General features: G+C 37.9%; 1 protein-coding gene across 1 annotated transcript; it reads right to left on the reverse strand.

Moving 5' to 3' along the window:
- Positions 1-1,269: 1,269 nt before the first annotated feature.
- Positions 1,270-11,167, reverse strand: LOC106661198 (dnaJ protein homolog 1). The gene is made up of 3 exons (XM_014384451.2): positions 10,901-11,167; positions 3,515-4,302; positions 1,270-1,846 (listed from the first exon to the last, which is right to left on the reverse strand). Exons 2-3 carry the CDS (start codon positions 4,295-4,297, stop codon positions 1,613-1,615), a joined length of 1,017 nt encoding a protein of 338 aa, XP_014239937.1. The 5' UTR covers positions 4,298-4,302; positions 10,901-11,167; the 3' UTR covers positions 1,270-1,612.
- Between the last annotated feature and the right edge of the window lie 4,225 nt (positions 11,168-15,392).

Raw genomic sequence — 15,392 nt, forward strand, 5'->3', positions numbered from 1 at the left:
CCCGGGGTCTTGTGTAATATCGTTAAACTCCAAAACACAGCCCATATTTGTCACACTGGACGGATCTGAGTTCAAAGTTCACCCGTCACAATTTCAAATTTTTAATTCGTTATAATATGTAGAGTGATTGTTGTGCTCGTCCTCAACACCCAGCGGTTCAGCCTTCCTGTATGCCTTGTATGACCATAAACATCTCAGAAACGTATAGATAAGAACACTGCTTTTTGGGTTGAATGCAAAATTGTTTTTACGTGTCAATTTTTCCGTTACCCAGCGCGTTTGCATGGGTTGGATGAGGTTAAGTTAGGGGTTTTATTTTAAGAAAAATAAAAATAAGAACGCTGCTTCCTGGATGTTCATTAAATATATGAGTAGTTGGTTACAACTGTTTATTATTATTATTTTAAATGATGTTTGTTTTTGGGGTGAGGGCACGATATTTTTTGCGTGACGATTTTCTCGTTGCCGGGGATTGCGCGTGAGTTGAGACTTGAGTTAGGTTAGGTTAGGTATTGTTACGTTAGGTGGGTTAACTACTACAGTTACTAACTGAAAATGACGCTTACCCACACTCGAAACTTCTCCTTTTTTCAAATATCGACAAAAAGAATGGATTTGCACGGGAACAATTGTCAATAAGAACTTTGATTTTTGAGATGGCAGTCTGCAGAAGACCTGGAGAACGATAGTCAATGCTGCACGCATTCATTTGAAAGTTCTGTGGTGGTTTTTCCTGAATTCTCGCCGTCCTGAAAGGGTTAATAATTTTAATTCGCTGGTAATCGGGGTATATCAATCTCAGTGTGGAGAAGAATGGACAAAAAAACCAATTCACTTCTGACACAACTGATTTTGCAACCAGATGGCCGTGAAAGACTGGAAAAGACATGGTGAACTAAACCGTGCCGGGTTGATACCAAAGCCTGAAGATTAGACACGATCATACAAGATGAGGAGACCTCAATGAAGATGGCGCAAAGCTGAAATGCGTTTCAGTTATATTTAAAAAACTGTAAGACGAACTTGCAGTTTACCATCAACGTTTTATCATGAACTTTCGTACATCTAAGCCTTTTTGATTTGTGTAAAATGTAGGTTCAAACGTTGCTCGTTTGTTTCTGGGAAATTTGCAAATCTTGGGTAAAGAAAACAATTGAGGTTAAGTGTAAGAAAAAAGTGTATATACAAAATTAAATTATTTTATTATAGTACAATTAGGTTCCTTTTTTTGATAAAATTTCTACAAAAAGACGTCATTATGTACATATATTTATAAATATTATAAAACACCAAGCGCTTTTTCCTAGGATCATTATATGGAAAAAGAACGTACACTTTTTTTTTTTTTTAACTGGGAAGGGGAATGATGAAAACTTCCCATATAATATTTCAAATTGAACAAACCAAACGCTTAATTATTTTCTTCATAGGATCCATAAACGTGGGAAAAAAAATATATAACAGTAAATATGTTCAACAAAAGAATTGATTATGAAATTCGGCTTACAGATTATACTGATCGAAATCGCTTTGCATGTAGATTAACGATTTCATATCGAACACTGCCGAAATAGGTGAAATTAAGAAGAATTATAAGACAAATTAAACCCGTTTATTGAGGCAACATATCCTTGAGTATATCTTTTACACTCTGTGACAGTTCTTCGGGGAAAATGATGTCGAAGTTGATGAGAAGATCACCGTTTGAAGTCGGGTCCTTGGGTGACGGTAGCCCTTGTCCTAGAATCCTTTTGACAGTCGTCGGCTTGATGATTTCCTTTGTCAACGAAAGCTTCACTGTGCCTCCTGATAGAGTCGGCACTTCGATTATCGTGCCGCACAATGCCTGAAAAGTTAATCGAAGATGAAAGATCATTTTTCGTTTCATTTGAAATTTACAACTGGGACTTAACTACGACAAGTGACTCAATTTCGATATAAGAGAACCTAAGCACTTGCTTCCACTGGCCCAGGACAGACCGGAGCCTCAGACTGCTCCAGGTTGTTTGAAGCAAACCGGGATGAACGTTTTTGAATAGTCCTTTTTATGTAAGGTATTGGTAAGTGTCACAAACAGGATTCGAACCAACTCATCTCAACCAAAACCTTACATAAAAAGAATAAGAATTGAAATAATTAATATGGTCAATTAGACCGCTAAACATAAATGGAGTTTTTGAATAGGTTGGGGGGGGGTTAAACCACACCGGTCAAGTAAAACGTTTGCTTCAAACAGCTCCAGGCAGAATCAGTCCTTGCCTGGAAGTGTTTGGTTCAAAAATTACCAAACAAAAGTGGCATGTACTAAGCATTTCTTAAAGTCCCTCGCCTTTGGCTCAAAACACACCGGACTTGTCAAAACAGCCTCACGCTACTCCATGCTGTTTACAGGAAACCGAACGTTTTTGTACAAGTTCAAATGAAGTTAAACCACACTGGCAGAGTCAAACGTTTGATTCAAGCTTCTTAAGACAGAATTAGTCGTTGCCTGAAATAGTTTCGTGAGTGCTTGGTTCAAATTACCAAATAATTTAGAATATACTAAATATTTGTCCAAGTCGCACGCTTTAGGACCAAAGCATATCGGATTAGTCACAACAGCTGTTTGAAACCAGCCGGGATGACTGTTATAGTATAGGTCCAGGTGGGGATAAACCACACCGACCGAGTCAAACGTTTGCTGCAAGCTTCTTAAGACAGAATTAGTCGTTGCCTGAAATAGTTTCGTGAGTGCTTGGTTCAAATTACCAAATAGTTTAGAATATACTAAATATTTGTCCAAGTCGCACGCTTTAGGACCGAAGCATATCGGATTAGTCACAACAGCTGTTTGAAACCAGCCGGGATGACTGTTATAGTATAGGTCCAGGTGGGGATAAACCACACCGACCGAGTCAAACGTTTGCTGCAAGCTGCTCCGGGCAGAATCTGTCATTGCCTTGAATCGTTTCGTGATTTAAACAAACATTTTTAAAAATTTAATTCCAGTCAGAAACGAGGTAACGAAAACTTTGACAGACCCTTTGAAATAGTACAATGAATGGACCAGTTCATCAGAAGACATGCCGCAAATTATAGTGCCAGTACATCAAAATATTTTGAGCACACAATATATAATATTGTAATTTGTCACATTATCAGACCGAACTAAAAGTCTTCAGTATCTCGGTTCGGAAATGACTGAAGATATTTTACCAGCGGTGTGGTGTTTAGGACGTTACAATCATATTCAGCCACAATGAAACAGCTTTTCTTCAAACAAATTGACTAATCCGCCGTTTTAGGTGGATTAGATTATGCGGTGATCGGCGTTTCAGTCAGCTTTGAGGACTTTCATGAAGTATGACTGCGGAATGCTGGTCTAAGGATTGAGATATGAGTGCGGTTGTACCTTGATTTGATGGCTTGGGAAAGGTAAGGGATATTGGAGTTTTGGACTGGGATAGTATTCGAGATGTATTGGCTGATCAAAGAAAAATCATACAATAATAATCTTCAAAGTGGTGTAACTTACCCATTTCAATGGAATCTTGGCCGTGTATTTAATGTCGCAGCCGTCCCTCCTGAATATGGAGTGTGGTTTGTCTCTGATGATGAAAACGATATCCGCCGGTATTTTATTTCTCACTTGGTCGCCTTCACGCCTGAATGTAATTTTAGTGCCGGCTTTCCAACCCGGTTTGACGTTGATCGTGAGCAGTTTGTCTTCCTTCTTCGTCGACCCATCCGGCTGTATGACTTTACGAGATATTTTCATTTTTTTTGTACACCCCTTCATTATGTCTTCGAGCGACACGTAAAGATCGTACTCGATGGGTGAATCCTGGGCTTTATCTTTCCTGGAATTGTTTCCGTGAGTGTTGAACGATTGGGATCTGTAAGCGCTGCCGGGGCCTTTGGGTCCGCCGAATCCTGAGAGGAAAGTGAATTCGTTCAGATCGTTGTCCATATCGTCGTCGTTGTAATTGTATTCGAAATGATCGAAAAACGAATGGAATGGACGACCGAAAAATTGAGCGAACGTGGCGTTTGCATCTCCGTGGAATTGGAAATGTGGTCCTCCACCTCCGACTCGACCTTTCAGACCGTCCTCGCCGTCTCTGTCGTATATCTGTCTCTTCTTCTCGTCGCTCAACACCTCGTACGCTTCCGCAATCTCTTTGAACCTTTCGGCAGCATTCGGTGCTTTTGACTTATCGGGATGATATTGCAAAGCTAACTGCCTATAGGCCTTTTTAATCTGGCTGATATTAGCGTTTCTAGGGATCCCTAGAATGCTGTAATAGTCTTTTCCCATAATTCCTAAAACAAAACAATAAAAAAATCAAATTAGCAACATTTTCGATATATCAAAAGAGTTTTAAATCAAAAGACAAATATATATCATTTAAATTATATTAAAAGTGAAAAACAAAAGTAAAATCTATCTCGTGTATAATATTAGAAAAATCTCACGGGTTCCCCAGGGGGAATAAGTTTGCCCGGGTTATTTTAAGCTGCTAAAATGAGGTCACACCAACTAATTTTTATATCACCCTGAACTCGACTATCGTCCGAGCGCTAAATAATAAGCAAGGTCATAGTTACATTTTCAAAAAATGATCATCTACGATCTATGATAATAGAACCGGTTGTTGAGGTTTCAGTGCCCTATTAAAATTATAGGGACATATTTACTTTTAGTTTCTTTATAAAATAAAACAGACTAAGGACGGTATTCCACGAGTGACATTCAACTTTTCATCTACACGAGGTATCAAAATAATCAATAGTTATTAAGCCAGATTGAATTAGATGATGAACTGCTTCCGTGTTTAAGCCTCAAACAGGCTAATTCGCGTTGAAGGCTATTATAATGAAAATGTAAACTTAGGGTGAAATGAAATATTGAAACGTCAAATTACCTCCTCCAAGATTTTTCTAAATATCCCAAGAGCTAGAGAAAACTGAGCATATCCTACCTGTGCGAGTGGGGGCAAGGTAAACGGGTTCTTTCCTTGTGCTCGCCTTGTTTAATAAAGAGAAGAAAGACCCCCAATAGGTTTTCACCATTGTTGATTTGATGAAATGTTAGGGCGTTTTATTTTAAATTNTCTATATCGATTGGTCTATCAGACGCTTCCGTAAAAATGAAAGAAACAATTAACTACAGATTTATGTATAGGTTCAAAAACAAAAAATCACAGATATGGAAAGTATACGTTTTTCAAACGCATAAACTGAAATGTAGCGTTTTTTTAATGTGGATATTTTTGGTCTAGATACATAATTCTTTCGCATTATCGAGGAGTGCATACGGGTTGGGGTAAGCGACAGGTTAGGTTACCGTAGGCAGGATGATAGTAGACACGACCTGTCATCGAGGAGTGCATAAATGTTGGGTTGGGTTAGGCGAGGTTGGGATGGTTAGGTTAGGTACGAAGGATGGATGGGAGGCACAAAATAGAGCTTTTTTTTTTCTTTTTTCTCTCTTCTTTTAAAATATAGATACGTTGTTGGGCTGAATACACTTTTTTCGTGCACACGGGTTTGTAAAGGGTACAGGTAGGTTTAGGGCTACGGTTAGGTTACCGTTCGCAGGATGATGGGGGACACGACCTTAACAATAGTTTCTTCTGGGTCTACTGTTTTGCGAATGTTATATTCAAAGGGGTCTGTGCAAGATGACAAACTAACCTTGAAGACGGCGAGAAGCCATGACAGGCCAAATAGACAGAGCGAAATTATTAGGAACAACCAAATGCCAGATTTATGGGTAGGTTGAACGAGACATAGTACAAGAATGGAAATTATAGAAGTCTAGTTTCGTTTTTCAATATAATAATAACATAAAACGTAGAGTTTTTAAAAGTGGGTCTGGATACACAATTTTTCGCGTTACCGAGGGGTGTGTACGGGATGGGTTGGGATAGCGTTAAGTTAGGTAGGGTTGGGTAACTGACAGGTTAGGTAGGTTACCATAATCAGGATGATGATCGTAGACACGACCTGAACAGATCACTTTCTGTATTTACCGTTTTGCAAATGTTACATTAAATGTAGACTGCAAGATCACAAACCAACCAACGAAGATGGCAAGAAGTCATGACAGGCATCAGCGATGGTGAGCGAAATGATCGGAAATGACCAAACGATAGGTTCACTGCCTGTATAAGAAATAAGTATTTACATGGGGCCTTGGTGGTCGCAATGTTTTAGGCGTTGAAACGGCGCTCATCACTGTACGATAAAGGTCTCGAGTTCGAATCCAGCAACCCTGCATTCGAACCGAACACACTTACAAATGGGCTTTTTCAAAAACACCGGCATCCGAGGGTTCATATAACCTCGTAGTTGAAATACCCTCGTTAAAAAATAAATATACAAAAAGTATAAAAAAATTCTAACAAGAGATTTATGATTTATGCATAGGTTTAAAAGAAATAATACAGAAATAGAAAGTATACACTGTTTTCCAACCTTGTAAGCTGAAACGCATACTTTTTTTCTTGTTTTTAGCATGGATATGTTTTTACATACACATTTTTGCGGTACAATGGTACACATTTTTGCGAGCTTACGAGTTGATAGTGGTAGGGTTAGGGTTAGCGACAGATTAGGATGTGTTAGGGACGGGTTATTTTCAATGTTGGGTAAAATTCCGAATAACAATTACATCTGCATTTAACCAGCACTAGGTCAACAGTCGCTATCTACAATGAATAGATTACATCTTAATTGTTAAATTTCTCCTTATGGCCTCCGGGCTGAATGTACCAACAATTTTGCCACTATTTTATACGCAAAGTACAAGTTTTGAGAAAAGTACACGAGGAGGAGGATGGCAAACCAACCACTTAAGGTGGCGAAAATGTATGAACGCGCCTCAAAGATCCACTGGCCGTATTTTTTTCGAAGGGGACTGTGCAAAATGACCAAACCGTGCATTGAAGATAGCGAGAAGACATGACCTAATTATGATCGGAAAATATAAAACTACAGCTTTGTCACTCCGCAGAACCCGACGAGCATACTTGGCTCACTAGTCCCAAGAGTGTTACATATAGAGTATCAACAAATCCATAGTTTTGGTATTTTATATTTATATATAACCTGCCGATTCTTCGTATGACCTGGGCGAATAAAATTGCGCTTTCAGCTAGAAAAAACACAAATATTGATGTTGCAATTACGCTTGTTCTATTTATTTTTTTCCTGAGTGATGACTCGATTATGCAGATTAAAAAGTCCATGTGTACAAACAGGGTCTAAATACGCATATTATTAGTGAATGGGTGAATGGAAAAAGGTCATCACCCTTGCTCTATGGCGGTTTTAGTGGGGACTTATCAACGAAGACCACCAGGTTTTTTAAATTGACTCGATCGACCAAGATTTGCTTATATTTCTTCGGAATAAATTTCAAGTGTGGGACAAATCAGAGTGGGTAGGAAAGTTCCAGCGCGTCACAAGGTTTACGGTTTGCGATCTGTCAACTGGAAAATGCGGTCTTAACTCAAACAATCACCGGTCTATGGAGATGAGCGACTTCCTTAAGTGCATGATGCAGAATGAAAATTTAAGAGACGAAACCTTACGCCAAAGAAGCTAAAAAAAATTTTTTTTTCAATTCAAATACTTTCAAGGATTTCTTTATTTTATGAATCATCATTCCTTCCATGCAATAATTCCGTATGCTTTTATTTGTTGTAATTGTTATTTTTTGGTTCTAATTTTGTAAACTTTTAAGATTACATGAAACAACCAAAGCCTTTGTACGGTTGTAATTTTCATTTTTAATTGTATGTTAACTGTATCTAGTCCTTTATGCTCTTCACTTCCATAGCTTTCAATCCAAACAATTTTCTTAATTGATATTTTTCCTTGTCTGCGAGTTGATGAACCTGCAATTTGGTCGTTACCAGTCATTTTTGTTTGCCTATTCTCGCTGGGTTGGTCATGGTCCCTCCATCTTAATAAGTGGGGCCAGACTAAACACCCTGACACAAGGCTAAAGATGGCGAAATACCGAAACGCGTCTGCCAGATTGTGCAGGATTTTCTGGATATCAAGTTTACTACTAGACTCGTACAGGAAGGAGTTAATTTAACTATTAAAAGATAACCAATATCTAGCAGACAGAGACGACAGTGCGTACACAACTGCCTCACTAGCAAGTCTTGAGCAATGCAGACGATTCGATACTGAGATTTCAGGTACCTCAGGTTGACTTCTACGTCAGCATTGATATACTATAAACTAAACTCGCAATAAAGTTCATGTTAAAAGCAAAGATTGGACCAGTACCATGACTGCCGCTTTATCTTAAGAGACTTCTGAAATTAAATTCAAAATTAAAAGTTTTGGGAGATATGACGTTAAGTAATGTCGGAAAAGCTCTCCAATCCAAATCATGTTCAAATAGACATTCAAAAAAATAAACTAGAAAAGGAAGATAATTCTGTACTTATTTTTGATACATCCGACATGGCAGTAAATTCGCACTTTATATCCGTATTCAGCAAAAGGCCACATAAAAAAGTTCACACCAATCAAAATAAATTTTCGGAACTTGTAATTAGTCAAAAATTCTACTCTCTATAAAAACTTAGATGTACAGAAGGTTGACTTTATCATCGGCATTTCAATGTTATAATTGTCTACAAACATGATCACATCAACACAAGAGACTCACCTTAAGGGACTTCTGTACTTAGTAGAAGCAGTACAGGTACCTTCGAAAAGCAACCGACACAAAAAATGAGTGTAGACCAATTGGAATAGATTTTTGTGACTAGTGGTTTGTCAGAAATTCTACTCTCCATAAAAACTTGGTTATGTAGGAGGTTGACTTCATGATCAAAGCAAGCTACCGTCTTCAAGCATCCATGGTAGATCATATTTGAAGGTCAAAACGAACATAAAAGTCAAATAGAAAGTTCCATACCATTTTATTCTAAATATTGCATAGAAGTATCGAACATTCATTCATTAAATAGTGATTAACTTGGGTGCATGTTGAGTCGTCTTTTGGATGATTCTGTGAGGAAGGTTAATGAACCATCCCATCATATAACAAATGTTAAATCATATGTGATACATTATTAATTTAAATTAAATAAACTTTCCCAATGGTACGTCGCACTGACAAGAGGTAAATACGCAAAACATTCGTTTCTTATCATAATAAATGCTTATATTTACCTTTAGGATGAAAGAGGTCTTGGGGGAGGGATTAAAATTACATCACGCGGTTCCGATGCCAAAAATTTGACAAATTTAAGAGTAAGTTTGTAGAGTGTAAAATGTAAGTATTTCAATATTAGAAATATCTACAACTTTTTCACTCAGGAACGCTCTGGATCAAGGTACGGTCTTGAAGGAAAAAAGCAAACGGGCAATAATTGAATCAGTCTTCAAGGAAATTAAGATGGCCTTAAAAAACAAATCTATCCATCTGTAGACATATTTAAAATTGTTTTGCCCTGATGATGACGTCGAGGTTCAATAGGTCGAGAGCTTGGCAGTAACAAATGAACTGCCTTTTTTCCTCAAGACTATACCTTGTTCCAGAGTATTCGTGACATGTATGACAGATTGGGAAACACCTCTGGATTACTCAGTAACCTTCTCATTCAAAATTATTTTCCATACTTAAAGTGTTAAATGTGGAAAATAAGTTTGAATGGGAATGGTACTAATTTCTAAGGTGCTTCCTAATCTGGTACATTTACATGTTTCACTTTACAGACCGAGGACAGTATAAACAAGCAAAACATGATTTTTTTTTTTTGGGGGGGGGATGTTGATTCAATTATTGTTTCTTATCATAATAAATGCTTATATTTACATTTAGGATGTGTCTTGGGGGCGGGATTAAAATTACACCACGCGGTTCCGATGCCAAAAATTTGATAAATTTAAGAGTAAGTTTATAAAATGAAAGTATTTCAGTATTAGAAATATCTACCACTTTTTCACTCAGGAACGCTCTGGATCAAAGTATGGTCTTGAAGAAAAAAGGAAACCGGGCAAGAATTGTACAGTCCTTGGCAATGTTAGGACTGTGTCGGTCTTGAAGAAATTTAAGATCTCCTTAAAAAAACTTAAATATATCTATCTGTAGACATATTTAAGATTGTTATCCTCTGAATATGACCTGAAAATAGGTCAAGAGCTTGGCAGAAACAAGTGAATTTGCTATTTTCTTCAAGACAATACCTTGTTCCAGAGTATTCCTGATATGTATGACAGATTGGGAAAAACCTCTGGATTACTTAGTAACCTTCTCATTCAAAATCATTTTCCATATTTAAACCTTCTCATTCAAAATCATTTTCCATATTTAAAGTTAAATGTGGAAAATAAGTTTGAATGGGAATGGAACTGATTCCTGAGGTGTTTCTTAATCTGTCACACCTGCATTTTCCACTTTACAGACGGAGGACGGATTTGCCGATTGAAGATGTCGCGTTCGTCGATTATTCCAAATTCAAGGACCCTAGGCAATTCGCATAAAAATTATAATCCCTAATTTTTCCATCGCCAAATTTAGACATTTTCAGTGGGTGGCAAATTAAAAATAGAACTTTATTGAAGAGTTAAGCTCGGAAAATCTGTCATTCGGTTTATTTAGATTTTCCCAGAACGGGAGAGGGACGACGCGACGTCGAGGCTGTGACAATTCGTCGTCCAAATCGAATGAAAAGCGCAAACCGAGAAGTGCTTGGGACTCGTTTTTATTTTACTTCTTTGGCTTGGCTTTTTTTCGATTTTGAAACGATTTTTTTAATATAACACACGTACGTTGTAAATAAATAAAGGCGAAGAAAACCGAAGAGTTGTCGGTTTTAACGGCAGGGAGATAACATTTAGAAATATATTTTTAAAAAGCCAGAAAATATTATAAAAAAATACTCACTTGTTTCTTGTCTCGATAAAAACTCGATGAATTGTAACGCTGCGAGTCAAATTTCCTCTGAGAAATTGTCTCAAGTTCGAAAAGAAAATGAGCTTTGGTCTGAACGTCAGACGTAAAACCTGGTGAGGTTCAATCTTCGATAGTTTCGACACAACTGAGGTTGAAAGTCGTGAGACCTGACTGGGAGTCGCAACCGTCTACGGTGGCCTAGAACGGCCTAGAATGTTCTACGTACTCGACTCGATTTCGAAACTCGGACCCCTCCCGGCAGGAAAAAAATTCAACTCGGCCCTTTTTAATGTGAAAAGGGACGATTGGCCGATTTACGGAATAAAGTAAAGCCTAAACAGATCATCTGGTTTAAAGTTGGCGATCAAGCCACCGTTGGACTTATCGTTTGTGGCGACCGCCAAACCGGACGAAATTCAAACTTCCCATCCTCTCCTTCATCATTTCCATCAATTTCAACGTGGAACATTTATTTGGCTGGTGCAAAAATAACGCAGGTTTTGAAAAGGCAGTCAAAACTATTTTTATAACTATAAAATAAAGACAATTTATTCGAAATACACTGCCCATAAAAAAACTGACTATCTGATGCATGAAAAATGGCCATCTTTTGGGAATGCATATTTTCTCAGCCTTTTAAGTCACCGACCTGCGCTAGCTCTCATTTTTTAGACAATTTTACACTGAACAAGATGGGTTTTCTAATATTTTCCTCGCTTCGGCCATTCATCAGTAAATTCAAAAATTGGGGAACATGTCAATTTTTGCACTTTTCCGAATACTTCAAATTGAGCTGTGGAGCTATTTTCTGGAGCGACGCATAGTAAGGCAAAGGCGGCAAAAAAATCGATATCCTACAAACTGAATTTTTTTTAATCCAATTCACTTTTTTACATTATTTGAGCAAGAGAATGAGGCTGTAATAACGGTATTACGGTTAAAAATTGGTCAAAACCAGTAATCACAACTGAAACCTGAAAATTATAAATTTTGCAAGATATACATCTATTTTCTAAACATTACCCCCCACCCAGCGGTTCGTTGTAAAAACTCGTTCACCCAAATTGCCTTTTATGTACACACCCAAATATGATATTAAGACAAAATTGATGACATGTAGATGCATAATTATAGTTGTTTTTTTTCTATTTTTGCAGGGGTATCCGACACCTAGGTCATTTCAACCCCGAGCCGAAGAAAAACACTGCAATACACACTCAATAAACAGTTACACCAATAAATACATTCACACTGATCGCACTCATTCTGTTTGGTAGATGGAGTACTCGATATTCCTCCACTACCTGTTTACTGCAATAAACTATTCTAATGCTAGGCTCTAATTTGAGTTCGATGGGGTTCTTTAAAAATTTTCCGCTACAGACCCAAGTCACGCATACAACATGACGGGCGATGGTGATGCTATTTCACCATCACCCTCTCCCCCATTCATACAAATAAATACATTCACACTATTACACACTGATTCTGTTTGGTAGATGGAGTACTCGATATTCCTCCATCTACCTTCACTACAATAAACTAATCGAAATTGTGGTCGATGGGGTTATTTCCATAAAATTTCCACCATCAACCCAAGTCAACACACAACCTGAAGGTTGGTGGAGAACCTACTTCGCCATCAGCCCCTCCCCATTCACACCAAGTGTGTGTGTGTGTGTGTGTGTGTGTGTGTGTGTGTGTGTGTGTGTTCCACGTTGAAAATGATGGAAGTGACGGAGGAGAGGATGCAGAAGTTTATTAAGAAATGAATTATTGGGCGGGTGCAAAAATAATGCAGGTTTTGAAAAGGAAGACACAACTATTTTTAATTTTCATAAAATAAAGAAAATTTATTCTAAAGATTTTCCATCACAATCTATACTTCTTTGCCAACGCATAATAAGCACTTTTATTCCGCTGCATAAAAATCTTTATTTCGAATCACAAGAAAGTCTTGGGAGGGGTTTTCGGCTTCACCGCGATTTCTAAAAATTTTATCTCTCAAGAAGTGATCAAAATGCCTAAAAAAGCGGAAGTCTGTAGGCGAGAGGTCGGCTGAATATAGAGGGTACGGTAAGGTTTCATATCCTAAGTCCTTAAGTTCCGCAGGGTAGGCGTTGCGACATATGTCCTGGCATTGTAGTGAAGAAGAATCGGCCCCTTACGGTTTACCAACGCTGCAGTTTCCCGGGCATTTTGTCAATTTCTTGGCAATATTTCTCTGCAGTCTGCTGTGTTTGTTTCCCACCGAACAGTCACTATAACCATTTTTGGGTGCAGATTTGGTTTCGGGAAGTGTTTTGGCGCTTCATCCTTGTCCAACCACTGAACCAACGCCTCCTGTTATCGTACAGAACCCATTTCTTACCGCACGTCATAATTCGATCAAGAAATGGATCATTTTGGTGATGCAACATAATTTGAAAGCGTCAATTTCTTTGGGCTTAGGTTAGTTCGTGCGGTACCCATTTCTCGAGCTTCTTTACTTTACCAATTTGCTTGCTCCAGATGGCGAACAACTGTTGAGCGGTCAACACTAAGCTCTTCCGCAATTTCCCTTGTTGCCTTACGTGAAGTTTCTTCAATGTTTTGAGTTGGTTGTCGTCCTCGACGGAAGGCCTACGGCGACTTTCCATAATTTTGAGATCGAATTCTCTGAACCCATCGCTGCACCGTGTTAACTGTTTCCTACCCCCAAAGTGTATTGATGTTACGCGCGGTTTAGGACGCATTTCGCCCGAGTTTAAATTCTTACAAATGAATTTGATGAAAATCTAGCTTGAACGTATTTATTTAGTTTCGCAGGTCCTCACTCTTATAAAATTCAATTACACTAAAATTTTTGGTATAAAAGATAAAAATTAAAAATATTTATCATAGTTCATAAGTTAGATATGAGGATTTAGGTTTGTTTACATGACAAGCACCTGCGTAAGTAAAACAAATTTTCAAAACTTGCATTAATTTTGAACCAACCCAATGCTTTTGCCATAATTTGTGTTTGTCACATAATACAATGGGTTGTAAAATAAGACCAGTGTTTTTCAATAATGGTTTGATGATGATGATGAATACTAGGAAGTGAAGATATTGAAATGATATTGAAAAGGAGATATTCACGATGTCAGCAATTATAGGGGTATCTCTTTTACGATGTTATCGAAATTACACTGATGGACAAAATAATTTAGTCAAAATTAACGCATCATCCTTAAATATTAATGCATTTAGGTTTATTCGTATTTTGCATAGGTTTGGTTGTAAAAATATGACATTTCAAAAAGAAAAAAAAAATATTGAGTAAAGAAAAAAAATGTTAAAAACCTTTTCAGCCCCTTCAATACCGAGTATTTCCACCTCTAGCACGAATCATTAAACGACTTTGCTTTCATTCGAAAAAAAACCCTGAGGAATTCTTTCCCATTCATCAAGAACAGCCGAATCCAACTCTTCTAGGGTGTTCCTGGGCTTCGCCGTCGGATTCATCGCTTAAGTTTGATTGGGTTTAAAGTGGACTTTGAGCATGCCACAAGCCATCAGTTCCAACCTCATTCAGGTGGTCATATACAGTACGTGCTCTTGAGGCCTGGGCATTATCATGCATTAGCAAGAATCATCGATGTTGAGGCGGGGGCAAATGGCACTACATGTTCTTCGATTATGTCTTGCAAGTACCTCTATGAAGTTATAGAACTTCCTTGCACAACACCAACCTGATGACGGATGAATATTATCTCTCTCGTCTATAGACCTAGGTCGTCCCTGTCCTGGTCTTCTAGTATGAAGCCCTGTTTCTCTGAATCGCCGAAGAACCTTAACTATTGCAGAGTGACAGCCTCCTTGGCGGCTTCGCGCTGGTTGTGTTGCCACCTCGGATATCCTTCCAAAAACCCTAGGGATGAAGGACAACGTGTGGGGCTGGATATTGTATAATAAAAGGAATAATATACTAAAAAAAAAGGTTCTTCTTGTATGGAACAAATTGAAGTACTATTTACAATGTACGACAAGCTTTCGTTTCGTTGTACAACAATAATCTTTCAACAAAGTAATATTCAGATTAAATTTAAAAAAATCAAAATTAACCAGACGAAATTAGAAATATTACCTTACATTTCTCACTATGGAACCAAAATGAAAATTTAATTTATCCTTCTACCAATGCACTCCTTTTAGGATTTACCCTTATCTCCTCCTCGAATTTATTTGCGATTGATTGTTCCCACTCTTCCACAATACAGGTTCCTATCTTAAGAACCACCATCACAAATGTGATCCCCTGTAGTAGCCCAGAAGGGTTCGTTTACAGGAAACAATTTCCTGTGAAATGTCTAACGCTTAAAAATTCAGTCACACAGCCTGAGACAGTTTGCGATACACCTTTACCAAGCAAAACTGAACTACTCAGCTAAGTGATAGCCATAGGCTCTTTCACACTACATATTCACACTAATAAATACCACAAAGAACTACTATGTAC

Source organism: Cimex lectularius, unplaced genomic scaffold (genome assembly GCF_000648675.2).
Source record: "Cimex lectularius strain Harlan isolate CLEC.00 unplaced genomic scaffold, Clec_2.1 scaffold60, whole genome shotgun sequence".
Lineage (NCBI taxonomy): Eukaryota > Metazoa > Arthropoda > Insecta > Hemiptera > Cimicidae > Cimex > Cimex lectularius.